The 14906-nt window shown below is 49.6% G+C and overlaps 1 protein-coding gene across 1 annotated transcript; it reads right to left on the bottom strand.

Annotated features, from left to right (window-relative positions):
* Nucleotides 1–12429: 12429 nt before the first annotated feature.
* LOC122391771 (coiled-coil domain-containing protein 96-like) lies at nucleotides 12430–14169 on the bottom strand. The gene has a single exon (XM_043386007.1). It carries the CDS (start codon nucleotides 14167–14169, stop codon nucleotides 12430–12432), a length of 1740 nt encoding a protein of 579 aa, XP_043241942.1.
* Nucleotides 14170–14906: the final 737 nt, after the last annotated feature.

Raw genomic sequence — 14906 nt, 5'->3', positions numbered from 1 at the left:
TGACCTAGTGACCTGGAAATCGCAGTCAAGGTGGAATCGGGGTCGGGGAATCGATTGAGACCATTTACAAGCCAATCGGACGGTAACTTTAGGCTGTAGAGCGTTCCCCGTCCTTTGACCTTGACCTTGACCTTGAAGGTCATGACCTAGTGACCTGGAACTCGCTGTCAACCTGGAATCGGGGTCGAGGAATCGATTGAGACCATTTACAAGCCAATCGGACGGTAACTTTACGCTGCAGAGCGTTCCCCGTCCTTTGACCTTGACCTTGACCTTGAAGGTCATGACCTAGTGACCTGAAAATCGCTGTCAACCTGGAATCGGGGTCTAGGAATCGATTGAGACCATTTACAAGCCAATCGCACGGTAACTTTAGGCTGTAGAGCGTTCCCCGTCCTTTGACCTTGACCTTGACCTTGAAGGTCATGACCTAGTGACCTGAAAATCGCTGTCAAGCTGGAATCGGGGTCGAGGAATCGATTGAGACCATTTACAAGCCAATCGCACGGTAACTTTAGGCTGTAGAGCGTTCCCCGTCCTTTGACCTTGACCTTGACCTTGAAGGTCATGACCTAGTGACCTGGAAATCGCTGTCAACCTGGAATCGGGGTCGAGGAATCGATTGAGACCATTTACAAGCCAATCGGACGGTAACTTTACGCTGCAGAGCGTTCCCCGTCCTTTGACCTTGACCTTGACCTTGAAGGTCATGACCTAGTGACCTGGAAATCGCTGTCAAGCTGGAATCGGGGTCGGGGAATCGATTGAGACCATTTACAAGCCAATCGGACTGTAACTTTAGGCTGTAGAGCGTTCCCCGTCCTTTGACCTTGACCTTGACCTTGAAGGTCATGACCTAGTGACCTGGAAATCGCTGTCAAGCTGGAATCGGGGTCGAGGAATCGATTGAGACCATTTACAAGCCAATCGGACGGTAACTTTACGCTGCAGAGCGTTCCCCGTCCTTTGACCTTGACCTTGACCTTGAAGGTCATGACCTAGTGACCTGGAAATCGCTGTCAAGCTGGAATCGGGGTCGGGGAATCGATTGAGACCATTCACAAGTCAATCGGACGGTAACTAAAGGCTGTAGAGCGTTCCCCGTCCTTTGACCTTGACCCTGACCTTGAAGGTCATGACCTAGTGACCTGGAAATCGCTGTCAACCTGCAATAAGGAACGAGGAATCGAATGAGGGCATTTTCATCAAAATCGGTTCACTGGTTCTTTAGTTATTGCGTTCCCCGTCCGAATATCGAATTTTTAGTTTGATATTCGCGAATATCAATCTGCTGCTCAATTGATGGACGTGTCAGCCCACTACAGTTGTTATACATATCGAAAAACCGATAAACTTTTAGGCGAAAAAGGCACTAGGTTCCAGGCCCATTTTTGATTTTTTTGCGATATTAGGTAAAAACAGAAGCTTCTTATCCTAGGAAAAATAAAATGGGAAATCTTGTAAAGGTGGCACACTACCTTTAAAGAGCAATCGATAGCTTTTGAACTCTTCTTTTGATAAGGTTATTATCAAAATTGACCTCAGGTCAACGGTTTAGCCTCCAGAGGGCAAAAACTCCAAAAATAGCTGTTTTTACGAAAAGTGTTTTTCGACAATAACTTTCGACTACAAAAAACCACAAGATTTCTATTGCCAGAAATGGGCTCCTCTCGCTGAGACGCGTCGAATGAACTATAAATTGACCTTGAAAGGTCAACTTGAAAATTTGACCTCAGGTCAAGGTCATGACCTGACCGGAAAAGGTCATGTTGCATATCAGTCGAAGCGTCTCAACAAGACAAACACAATGAGACCATCCCCAGTGTTCTATCCCTTTCCAATCGCGAGTTATTGGCAAAAATCTGTTTGTAGCCTCAAATGACCTCGGATGACCTTTCTAGAGGCTACCCGCAAAAATGACACCTTGGTCATCACGGCTGGTCCAAATCATTGTGATTCTGAAATATTTGGACTGTTCCTTTGCGTACACACGGATCTAGAGGCATTTTCATTTTTCTCCATTGACTTGTAATGGAAAGGTCACGCCACTGACCTGACCTTAGTTTCTGACAAATACTGCAGGCTGGACATGATTGCAAACTTTTTTTAGGCTTGGTCAGTTAACTTGACGTGCAGGTGACCTGACCTGACATGACCTGGGGTCAAAAATTTCACACATTGTCCAAAATTGATGTACCAAAAGCTACCCCAAGCGGCGCGGCGCTACGCGCCGCGGTTTTTTATTCACACGCAAAAACGCGACAGGGTGGTAACATATGCCCCCCCCCCCCCACTGGGGCGAAGGTTAAAAATACTTAGGCACTTGCAGTGCAAACCCTTGTAACGCGCAAACGGTCGCTTCAGGAAAGATAAAAAGATATCCGACATGAAATTCCATTTCATTGTATGGACTTCATGAGCAATGTCCGGAGTCGAAGACGGAGCTGGAGCTGGAGTCGGAGTCGGAGGCGGAGTCGATTTTTGAAGCCGAAGTCGGAGTTGGAGTCGGAGTCGCCTAAAAATCCATCGACTCCGCTCCGCAGCCCTGCCTGTGACCAATCCTTATGTCCCTGAGGTCATCTCAGGTCACGATATTTATGCAACAGTTTTCGCTAACAACTTTTGATAGAGGCATGCTAGAGCGATGATTACACCTTTGATGTGTTCAGCTCGACGACACGGATCAATTGATATGCGACACGACCTTTTCCGGTCAGATCATGACCTTAACCTGAGGTCAAATCTTCAAGTTGACCTGTCAAGGTCAAATTCAAGTTCACTCAATGCGTCTTGACGAGAGGAACGGGAGCTGGTAAACGTACCTAGGCTCGTACAAGTTTTCAATCAAAAGTTATTGCAGGAAAATTTTCCACAAAAGAGTATTTTTGGCAGTTTTTGCCCGCTGTAGGCTAAATCTGAGACATTCTGAGAACTTTTAACATTTGAATAACTCAAAATGAATGACCTTTTCCTCGAATATAGAAAGTTTAAATGTCGAAAATGATGTATTTAGGTGAATTTTCGCCCACAGGGCATCATCAGACAAGCCATTGGCACAAATTGAACATCAAACACCATATCTTCAACAACAAACACAATATCAAACACCATACAACATCAAACAATCTGAGGACAATTAGGGAAGCGTAAAAAGAGCTAGGTAGGTATCGAATGTGCTTTTCCACGACGCTGTAACTATCCGTTCCTGAGCTTTGCACCGGTTTGTTGACAATTGTCAAAGTTTTACCAGGAAATCGGCGATTTTTTACCTTCGTTGACCTCTGGTGATCTGACCTTTTACCTATTAGACCGAAGTAATTTCTTCATTATTTTTGACGATCTTTCGAGCGTCGCCTACGGCGTGTCTCTAGGTGACCCAGGAGCCGAGTTAGTGTTCAAACCGTCCCCCAGCAGCCTGCGTGGAAATCCAGGAGCCCCATGTGGGACGCGGGTTAACCCTTAGATATTAAAGAATTAACCACAGTAGCTGCATCGTAAACGCTAAACAGCAATGAATGTTTTTTTTTTTTTGGAACTCTTTACATTCATCAAGGACTTCGATGTCCGGGCTCCATGGGCCTTGACCCCGTAACGTTGCGTGAGTAAAGAAAGCCGTGTCGCGCAGCACCCCGAAACTTGGATCAGATCGTTTTTGACCTTAGGTCATATCAATAAGGTCAGTTCACCAGTTCAAATTAAGTGACCACGCCTTAAAAAAGAAACTTTTTGATTCTGTCATTTCTACAGTTTATATCCTAGACGTTTGAAACTTGAGTTATTGCATGAGGGAATCAGTACCAACAATTTGTATGCTTCGGAATTTTGATATTGATGACCTAGGGTCAGGTCAATGTTGCGATCTTTCTATTAGGTATACATCATTGAAATAAAATTGAGAGGCGCTTTTTTGGACGAACGTCATTTTGATGAGCTTAAGTGATATGTAAAAATGTTTTATATATGTATAAAAGGTGTAGAATTAACAGGGCTATAAAACTGCAATCTTGGATTTGTGAAATTTTTGGGATTTTGACCCCCAAAATAATTTTGTTTAAAATATAATAGCTAAAAAACCCAAACGTTTTTTGAATTTCGAAAAAAAACGAAAGTAATAGTCCCTACCGCCTTCTATTCACATAACAAATTTTAGCCACACCTCTTTTTTTTGGCCAAGTTATAGCGAAAAACTTCAAAATTGATGACGGCGAATTTTCGAACTCAATTTTTAGCAATTCTAGACCACGTAGTTGCTGTTTCATTACAACTGTCAACTTTGTAGTGAAAGCAAGTGCAAGGAATGTCTATCACAAAAAAAAATCATTTAGTCCTCGAAAACGCTCGTTTTGGAATAGAATATGGTGTTAAATCTAACATGACATTCATCATGGGCGCCGCCACCGGGGGGGACGGGGGGGACGCGTCCCCCCCACTCTCAGAAAGGAAGGGGGACGTCCCCCCCAAACTCATTACGGAGCGAGCGAAGCGAGCGTAGTCTTTCGTATAGGTTAACGGAAATTCCTGAGTATGCCGTGGTCACGCCTTTGCTAGGCTTATATCTCAGCAACCACTTGACCGATTTACATGCGGTAATTTTTGTAGGGTAGCACTAGATTCATTCCTTCTAACGAGCATCGGACTATTCCCAATGCATGTGAGTGACCCCATATGCACGTACCACGTGAAAAACGAAGATGTGTCAGTTTTGTAACAATTTCAATATCTCGGCAACTACTGGGCCGATTGCGCTGAAAATTGGCATGTAGGTAGGTATACCCACTAGGCAATGCATAACCGTGTGCCACAGTTGGGGTGCTGCTGCACGTGCGCACATGCAGGGGTCGATTACAGATCTCGAGAACGGCTGAACCGATTGTGCTGAAATCTGATACACGGTTAGGGACCAGTTAGTAGGGTGCCGTGCAAAAGTCAGTTGGGACCCATTTTGCACGTGCGCACGTGCAGGGTGCCGCTTCCAGATCTCGAGAACGGCTAGGCCGATTGCGCTCAAATTTGGCACATGGTTAGGGACCGGTTTGAAGGATGCAGTGCACAAGTTAGTTGGAGGTATCCCCTCACAATTTCGCACGTGCAAGGCCCACCCCACCCTCTCTCTCGCTCCGTTGGTCGCCCCAAAAGGCGTTTTACTGGTTCTTATCCTACTCGAAATTTGATTAGGCCCTTCGGTCCAATGAGACCATTTCAGAGCCGCAAGTATGAAAGAATTAGTGGGAGACATTGGTCGGGGCAGCCACCCCAGTGAGCCACTTGGGATGAACCCGACCAATTGAACAGGCAGCCCAGCCCACTGGCACTCACTGCACCCGGCAAAGGACTATAGCTCCAGTGGAGCCATTCCCGCATGGGGTAGAGTTGCCCGTCCAGCCCGGAGCAGGGGGTTGCGGCGTGGAGTATGAAGGATTTGACTGTCCTGAGGATGGAAGAGATGGAACGGCCGGTGCCGAATCTGAGAGGGTCCAGTAGGTTTAGATGCTCAGTATATGGGGTGTGGGCCTACATGCATTGGTCTGACCCCTGCCACCTCGGCCAACAAAGTCTCCAGCTCTTATCCGACCTGTCATCGCGGAACTGCCGATTTTTGATATCGTGATCAACGTGTGTCGTATAACACGACTGGCCGAACACGGGCCTAATATACCTATTTCGTCTAACCAGCCAAGAGCATGAATTTACACCAATCCGACCTCGAAGTCAAAATCCGAACATTTTTCGAAGACTTCAACTCCGACTCTGGCCAAAACTGGCCAAAACAGTCAACTCCGACTGATTCTGGCTCCGACCCCACACTTCTGCAGTCACGCTACACTAAATTTCCAGCTTCTAAGAAATAAGCTATACGGTTGACAGGACCACAAAACTTTGAGGCGACTTGACTACTTGACTTGGTTTTCCTGACCTAAGGTTTTTCTGCTATCAAGCTTGTTACACGGGCTGCAAAATTCGTATTTTGGAGCAGTTTTGCCTTATGTTTTTTTGCCAATTTTCGGCGCCGATTCGTGCAAAAACCAAAAAGAGAGATTTGTGACTATACACGTGTGACTCCCCCACGCAGGTATGCAATATGCATTACCTATGTAATATGCATTATCGATCATATTGTGGCATACATCAGCAATTATACCGTGATAGAACACGAGGCTTTGCCGTGTCAAACTGAATCGGACATCAGATGTGTATATAGGTAGGTACTCGGTGGGAATGCGGTCTATAGCCATTACTTTAAGGAAATACCTAAACATTGGTGTCCATTTCCGCCAAGTCGGGGTGCCCGAGCTCTCTAAATTCCCCGCCGGCTCGGCCGGCTTGGCTTTGGAGCCTCAACAGACCGCGCGGGTCAAAAGGTCACCGCTAGGGCGGCGGCGGATTTGCTGCGCACGGGCACCCCCAACTCGGTAAAAATCGACACCTGTGTACCTAAACTATACTTTCCTCAAACCAGTTGTTTTGCCACAGTTTTATGAGTTTTTAAAACTAAAAATGGTCAGGAAATAATGAATATTTGCAAAAGGATTTTATATTTATTATTACATCACTATTCTCCATCTTTCGTAGAGGCTACTTACCTATATTGCAGCGGAAGCTGATTACGCGTTGACCAAGCATAGTACGTAGTTCAAACCAGCTGAATGCTGATTGGCTAGCATTTTTCCGTAAGGGAATGGATTCCTCGGTAAGAGAATGACAAAGTGAAATTTATGGGAATGACTTCAGTCTTCAAACCTAAAATCGATACCGATATACATACGATATACGATAAATATCGATAAATATACGATCAATATAAAATCGATACCGATAGGTATGTATTTGGCTAGGGTGATCGTTGGGCCATAAAAGCTCCTGATTTGTTCTCGTCTCAGCTCAAGCTACAAAACTGTTACTTCAGTTCAAAACCCTATGTTAAAACTAAAAGCGGCATATTTGCTTTAAACGTTGAATGCATCCGACCGAAAAAGCCACGGTAAGAATGTCTACTTTTGGGTTTTCAGTCGGTCAGTCCGTCCCCCCCCCAGTCAAAAATCCGTGGCGGCGCCCCTGACATTCATATTCGCTTAACTGCTGTTGTTGTACATCCGATAACCGATGAAAATAATGCTGAACTTGAATCACTGCAATATCCACATCTTTTTTTTTTACAAATATTCCCACGTTAGTAAAACAGAAATGCCCTTGAGCCGAAAGTTTTTACCAAATACCTATGACACAGAGCCTCAAGCGGGCAGTAAAACGTTTACCGCCGTCACGGGTTTATCCTAAAACATGCTTCGGCATACGGTAATAACTGTTTTTAGCTGCTGGCTTACATTTGGTCACCTTTGGTATGATTTGGTCAAATCCGGTTCGTAGTTGTTTCTTAGTAGTTTTCAGCTTGGGTTGCACTAGTTGCTTATATACTTTATGTATTGAATTATCTGACAATGTTTTCGATTGAATTAAATTCATGCCATGAAAACCTTCACTGTAAAAGAGATTTGTTTATATTTGGTCAATTTTGGTGCATTCGCCAGACAGGCCGTCGTGAAAACGGTCACTGACATTTCGGTGGCGATATCGGCATGTCTTTAGCAATTAGCGTATATTTGAGTTAGCGGGCTTGGGATCGGCTCCCCTTTTCCCGACGGCCGACAGGGCGTGGCCCAGGTCTGTCATGCTGTGCTACTTTCTTCTCCGTATCTACGTCGGCCCTTTGCGTTGTGACGCACGTTGGACGCAGCTGCGTGCGCTCTGTTGTGGTCAGCCGTGCCCGCTGGCCCACTGGCCACAGTGCATCAGTTCCGCACTGCGCAATTGCAGTTGCTCGTGCGGTGGCCGGTGCATTCCAAGGCCGAGCCGGTGCAACCAGATAGAGGCCCCGCCGAGCGCCGACCCAGGAGTGCTAGAACGTAGGCGCGACCGGCCCCTGTCCGCCTGACCGCAGCCGGCCGGTCGGTGGGCATCACGGAGGCTCAGCTCGGGGAAACGCCGTGGCGGAACAGGACGGGGTGACGCTACTTGATCGGCGCGCCAGGCTGTCCTTGATTCGGAGGTACCTACTCCGCGGTAGTCTATTTTTAGCCCTTCTGTGTGTGGTCGTCTGACAAAGCCAGGCACGAATGTCGTTCGGCAGGTCTTTTATCAGCGGCTGTGAGATGCATTACTGTCCACTCGTATTAATGCATGTAGACGGGGTACCTAGATAGCTGGTCTTTGAGTCGAGTGTAGAACGACTGATGGCTCCAAATTATAGTTGATTCCTTTTTTTATAACGGCGTGGGCTGCCTGGTGTAGCCTGTATGCTGTCTGTAGAACACCTGTGCTGTGATGGGTAGGGTATGCCTATCAGTGGACAGACACAGATGACAGCGCAGCTGTATGTACGCGTTTGGCCAAGTGGTGACACATCGATAAATGCCCGCATATGTAGTGTACTCATACCTACTCTGTAGGTAGGTGCCTGAATGTTGCGAAAGTTTCACAAAGATGGAGTAAGTACACAATAAATATAGCAAGATGTGTGAGTGAGTGAGTGATTGAGTGAGTGAGTGAGTGGGTGAGTGAGTGAGTGAGCGAACGAGTGAGTGATAAAAAAGGGGTGAGAGGGGAAGAGTCCTCCATATAAATATACAGGTCAACATAAGCATAACAAAATTCCTATGTTTTTTAAGTATTTATTTACAAAACGACATTCATGTTTGGTTTGACATTGCACAATTCAAATCGGACGCGCACATGATTTCGCAATTCCGTCCTTCGGTAGAAAAGACTCACGGACGAGTGTAACATAGTCGCTTATCAAAGCAACTTCAGCTTTAGCTCATATCACAGAATCGCGTCCTGTCTTTCAAATCCGTTTTACCTGACCCGTGTACATATGAAGCCCTGGCCTCGTACATAAAGCGCAGGCGCGACATAGGAAAAGGAGGACAGTGACCGAGCACACTACACATTGCACACCAACGAGCACAATCCCAACTACGGACCGGCCAACAACAAGGCGTAACTTTCTATCCGCCTGCGCACTTTTCTGAGTTACAGTAGTGTTGCAACCACGGGGTATAGCGGGGCGGAAGGAGCCAGCACCTACAGATAACACGTCAGTCAATGTCCAATGACGCAACGCACACACGTGCGCACACAACCTCACACACCGTTATCGTTCAACGAGGTTATCAACATCGCCGCCTGGACCTCATGCGGCTTCTCTGAGTTGGCAGCCGGTGTCGCCTGCTGGTGTGAGACGTCTACTGGTCTCTGGCGCTCGGATTCCCGTCTTGAATACAGACTGTCTTCGACATGTCGAGATGTCTGCGTCTGTCTGCACCGCCTCGCTGCCCTGAATACAGAACTGTCTGATGGTTGTCCTAGCCAGCTCCTCACTCGTGCCTGAGTGTCGACTGTCGACGGTTTCCGGCTACACGCACCTCTGCTCGAAGTGCCAGTCGCACGTAAGGTTCGCACCAGAGCCATCGAAGTGCCAGTCACTTCAGGTCCATACCAGAGCCACCAACAGACTGACGACGGCGAAAGACTATAAACAACTGACTGACAACAAAGTCTCCCGGCATTTTGCGGCGGTTGACCTGGTCTCCTCGTCTTACCAGGAGCCCTCGGTGCCGCAGGACCCTCAGCGCCGCTGGGGTTTTAGTGACTCTGGGTCCGGCAGTGCCTCTGAGGACCATCAGTGCCACTGACTTCTCAGTGCCGCTTGGGCTTCAGCGTGGCTGGGCCCCTCAGTGCCACTGCAGGATCCTCTGCCATTGGGGCCTCAGTACCTCCGAGGCCCTCAGTGCCGCTGGTGCCGGCCGCTGCCGGGACCGTAGCCGTTCACCTTGTGGTAGTAGGCGTAGGCGGCGGCTCCGGCAGTGACCGAAGCCATCAGCTGCAGGGCGCGGCCGGCCGGCGCCGGTGCCACCGCCTGCACGGGCCGCGCGCCGTACCCCCACGGCCTGCTGGGACAGCCGGATGGGTGCACGGCCCGCCACGCCGCCGCTCCGCCCTGGCCGCGCGTCTCACCGGTCGACGGGAACATGGCTGCACCTCGGCACCGCTCTAGGACTGGTCTCCGCGCCGCGCGCGAGAGCACTGACGGGGGTGTCGGCGCCGACCTGCACCACTCGCCGGCGCCGGCACCGGCCGGTGGCAGGCCGCCAATCGCCGGACAACGACCGGCCGCCTGCGCGCGCCGCCGCCAGGGGCCGGGCGTGCACTGAGGCCGGCCCGGGGCGCCTTTCTCTGCACCCTGCACGCCCCGCCGGTCATGGGTATACGTGAGCCGGTTCACGCAGTTGCTGCGGGCGTCAGGTGCTGCGCAGTTGATTTAAGCCGCGCGTCAGGCCAGCCGAGCGGAACAGAGCACGTCCAGCCAGATGCCAAGGAACCGTGTCCGCGCTAATTTTGGCACTGGCTTTGATATCAAGACCCAGCTCTTAGAAACCGAACCAGTGTTCATTATGGCTCTGCTAGATCGTTTACGGACCCTGCCATTAATATCTCTCATTGTCATGCATTGTACATATGATCACGTTGCAAAAGATAATAAGTTGAAAACATAGGCTGCGCAAGGGTTAACATGGAACGTTCAATACCGGACTACAATAAGTTGGACTCAACTTGGCATGCATCATCGACAGACGCCCTGTGAGCTTACTATCTCAAGATGAGATACGCGGTTATTTCGTTTTCTCCTGCGTTTGTGAGTAATGCGTACGTTTTCTATATTTTTATGTGTTAACCCGCGCCCCGCTGGGCTATTCAGCCATACGCGCCCTGCTGGGGGGGGCAGATTCTGCCCCCCCTGTCTAACTTTCGAACCGATGGTCGTAGAAAGACGGGAAAAACGGCAATCGAAAGCTCTCAACAAGGCGGATCTTAAGAGCCCAAATTTTTTTGCTTAAGTAGGTCAGAGGTCAGGTCAAGGTCAGGTCAAGGGTACAAAATGCAAGTTTCTACAGTATCGGCCTTGCACCGTAGTTGCCGAAGAATGGACTGAGACTGGTTGCCCAAAACGTGTTCTTAGACTACCAAGACAATATTCGTTGCATACAATGTCATTCAAAGGTCAAGGTCAAGGTCAGGTCAGGTCAGGTCAGGTCACCAAAAACAAAATATAGTAAAGGGCATGTGCGACACATGTTTTATGGGTCATTTTACTCATAGAATTCAATAGGCACACTCAATAAGTGATATGGACCACCTCTGGATGAATTTCAGGTCGAGGTCAGGTCAAGGTCAGGTCAAGTGAGGTCAAATTTTGAAGTTGGTTTTTAAGGCCTAAAAAGGTGTCTATCTGATGCAGTTTGTCACGGCGAATCGAATGGTGCTATTTTTGTTTCCGTACGAGGTCTAGAACTTTCAAAAAAAATCATTTTTAAAAAATTTTGTGTGTCGTGACGTCATTAAATTTTGAATAACTCCCACATTTTTGAACCGATTCTTCTCAAAATTGGTATGTAGGTGCACATAGACCACTTCTCTGACATATATTCCGGTTTTTTCGATACACTCAAAATTTTGGATTTTATAATTATTTTCCCAAAAAAGTCAGTTTTTTGAAAAAATTTGGGCCAAAATCCAAAATTTTCAAAAACCGAGATAGCCATTTGATAGACAAAGTGGAATCACGCATAACCTTTTTTGTTACGTCTTGATTCCTTTAAAAATGAAGATGTTAGCGGCGTTTGAAATTTTGCCGTTTTTGAGGCGAAAATGGCGAACATGACGTCACTAAAACGTCAATTTCTCAAAAATTTTCCGACGGATTTTGCTCAAATTTTCAGGGAACGTGTCAAATTGATGTATGATAAGGTACCGAAAGTTTGACGTCGCTGGCGTAACGCGTTTAGAAGTTATTGGCGAAAAACGGGAGGGGGGGCAGATTCTGCCCCCCCCCCCAGCGGGGCGCGGGTTAACGGTAAGCACTGTCATTTGTCTCTGTTCTCAGATGTACACAAATAAACATGCAACTGCTTTATTTAAAAGAAAAATCGCTGCATCTTCAACAGAGAAATTTGGCATTCACATTTGACAGCGTGTGTAGGTATGCTAGCGCAATACATATCTGTCAGTGGAAAACGTACCCCGCCGTCAACATTAGCCCACATTTATTTTGTTACCTCGTTAATATTAGAACCAGAAGTCTGTGACATTATTCGCTTCAGTACCTAACTTCTTCCCTGGTGTCGCACAGCTTTCATGCATTATTTTTACCGCGGTCCTGTCAGTGTCTGCCCATATTTACTCTGCTGACCTGCGCCCTCCAGCGTCTGCTGACCGCCCTACGACTACTCCCTTGCTCTCTCATTGAGCGTCTATCGACCGTTAGCCACCGTACGTCGGCCGCCCGTCAGCGTCTATCGCTGCTTCGCTGCTCTCCCGTTCAGTGTTTGCTGGCCGACCTGTGTCGTTTGTCGTGCTGCTCAGCTGCTCTCCCGGTCAGTGTTTGCTGGCCGACCTGTGCCGTTTGTCGTGCTGCTGTTGTTTGCGCGCGCGCACCGTCTGTCGAATTTCCTGCGTCATCCGCTGGTGGTCGGCGTACTCCTTCTTCAGCGTCTGCAGCTCGCGCACCAGGCGCGCCTCCTCGTCCACCCGCGCCTCGAAGTCGCGGAGGAGCGCCTCGTGGCCGAGCAGGCCGGCCGTGGCGCGCTGGCTGGCCGTCCGGTTGCGCACCTGGTCGCGGCGCTGTTTGAGCTGCGCCAGGCTCTCTCGGCCGTGGGTGACCTCTGCCGACACGGTCTCCAGGTGCTCCCGACGGCGCGTGTTCTCCGTCTGCTCGAACTGGATGCGCTCCTTCAGGTGGGTCAGGATCTGCACCGTGCTGCTGATCTTCCTCCGTAGCTTGGTGAGATCCTCGTTGCGCTCCTCGATTTTCTCGGCGTACGTCTGGTTCTCGATTTTGAGCTGCTCGAAGTCGATCAGGTGGATGCCGCCAGCGAGCTCCTCGCTCTCTCGCAGAGTCTGCTCCAGACGGTTAAGGCGCGTTTCGCGGCGGAGGCTCTCCAGACGCGCCTCCTGGACCTCGACCTCCTTCTGCTGCTCGCGGCTGATGAGCGCCTCCACCTCTGAGGCAGCCATTAGCCGTCCAGTACGGCTGCTGCGCGACTTGAGAGCCACCTGTCTGCGCAGGTCCACCACCTCGGCGTAGGCGGAGGCCACCAGCTCGCTCTGCTGTTCCACCTGGGCGCGGAAGGCGGCCAGCTCCTGCTGGCGCCGCTCGCGTTCCTCGTCGGTGAAGCGCTGCTGCTCGCGGATGCCGTTCAGGTAGCGGCTGTAGCGCGCCTCCAGCTCGCCCACGTTCTTCTCCACGCGCTCGGCGGCGTCGTCCGTTTTGCGGCTGAAGTGCTGGCTGAGCCGCTGCTGGAGACGCTGGTTGCGCGCCAGCAGCTGGCGGCGCAGCAGCAGCAGCGCGCGGTGCTGCTGCTCCAGGTTGCTGCGCTCCACCAGACGCGTCAGACTGCTGCGGCCGCCGCTGTCCGCCGAGCCAGGCGTGGTCGCCTCCTCTGCCGAGGACCGGTCTGACGTGCTCTCGTCCTCTGGTGTGTGGACGGATGTGCTCTCCGCGGACCCGCGCTCTGTGGTCTGCTCCGCGGCACTCGCTGTGTCTTCTTCGTCCTCCGGCTGTTGAGATGTAGTGTCAGTGACCCCACTGTCCTCCTCTTCCTCTCCCTTTCCAAGTGAGGACGCCTCGTCCTCTGCAACCGATGGCTGTCCTCCGACGGTAGAGGCGTGAGTAGCCTCGCCGGTTTCCTGTTGACTTGCGCTAATGGCAGGAGTGTCTCCCGATTCCACCTCCTGAGGAACAGCTTCAGAGAGCGGTGCAGCACCTCCTTCAGGTTCTCCCTCTGTCGGGATGACATTCTCTCCCTCCTTCGCTCCTGGTTCTGGAATTGGTTGGACTGCGCTTTCCCCATTAGGTTCCGCCGCCGCCTGTTGGCCTTCTGGACTAGGCGGCGCAGGGCTTCCTTCCTGCGCTCCCTGATCGCCCGGGTCGGGAGGTCCCTCAGGAGGGTCAGCTGCCGGGGTCTGTTCAACCGCCTCCGCCTCCGGAGCTGCGCCAGCCCCTTCCCCAGCTGGCGCGGACGCGTCTCCGCTCGGAACCTCCTCCGTCTGCTGTGCGGGATCTTCGGCCGCAGTGGTCTCTACAGGGACTTCCTGTACTTCACCTTCCTCAGCCATGATTATAAACGACAATAATTACTTCAATGCTGCTTTTGGGTCAAATTGGGTGACATGGATATAACATGTTCTGGAAATGCTGAATCGAGGAATAGGCCGTGGGGAACAAATGATGGAGAAATAGCCCTGATATAAAAGAACGAAATATATAGACGAAGTCAGATATTATTTCAGCTTATGATGGCTATCTTGAGCCCGGGTAAGTGCAAATGAAATAGTGCTGAAGTCCGTAACTAAAATTCTCTGACGAACAAAAATGGACAAACCGTCTGTAAATTTCGGTGTTAATTTGAAGTTTGAGCAAGGATTGAAGCATCTTGTTACCTGTAACGTGCTCCGTTTTACAGAACCCCTCCTGCAAAAGTGAGTTATATGGATGGGTTCTGATTCGCCTTGACTGGTATATCCATAGAGATCATAAGATCTCAAAGATCTCTATGGGTATTTGATCATTCCTATAGGTACTCAAAAGAACATGCATGTTTTACTTATTATTTAAAAAAACGCCTATAAACATACCAGTACCCTGTAGTTGAACTGAGCTCAAAAGATGCACTATCGGGTTCTATCGAGTCTAACTTTGCATAAATCATCAAGCGTGTGCCTCAACCGTCCATGACCATTGTCCAATGCCTCATTTACAAGTTTCCATGCTAAAAGTCTTCGCCGTTTGCAGAAGGCTTTCCATTCCCTATGGGTGACTTCGAATCCTTCAAAGTCATTCAAACGTCCAGCTT

This window comes from Amphibalanus amphitrite, unplaced genomic scaffold, assembly GCF_019059575.1.
Source record: "Amphibalanus amphitrite isolate SeventyFive unplaced genomic scaffold, NRLGWU_Aamphi_draft 000453F_arrow, whole genome shotgun sequence".
NCBI lineage: Eukaryota > Metazoa > Arthropoda > Thecostraca > Balanomorpha > Balanidae > Amphibalanus > Amphibalanus amphitrite.
Note: the sequence above shows the minus strand (reverse complement) of the source record. Positions and strands in the feature narration are given on the sequence as shown.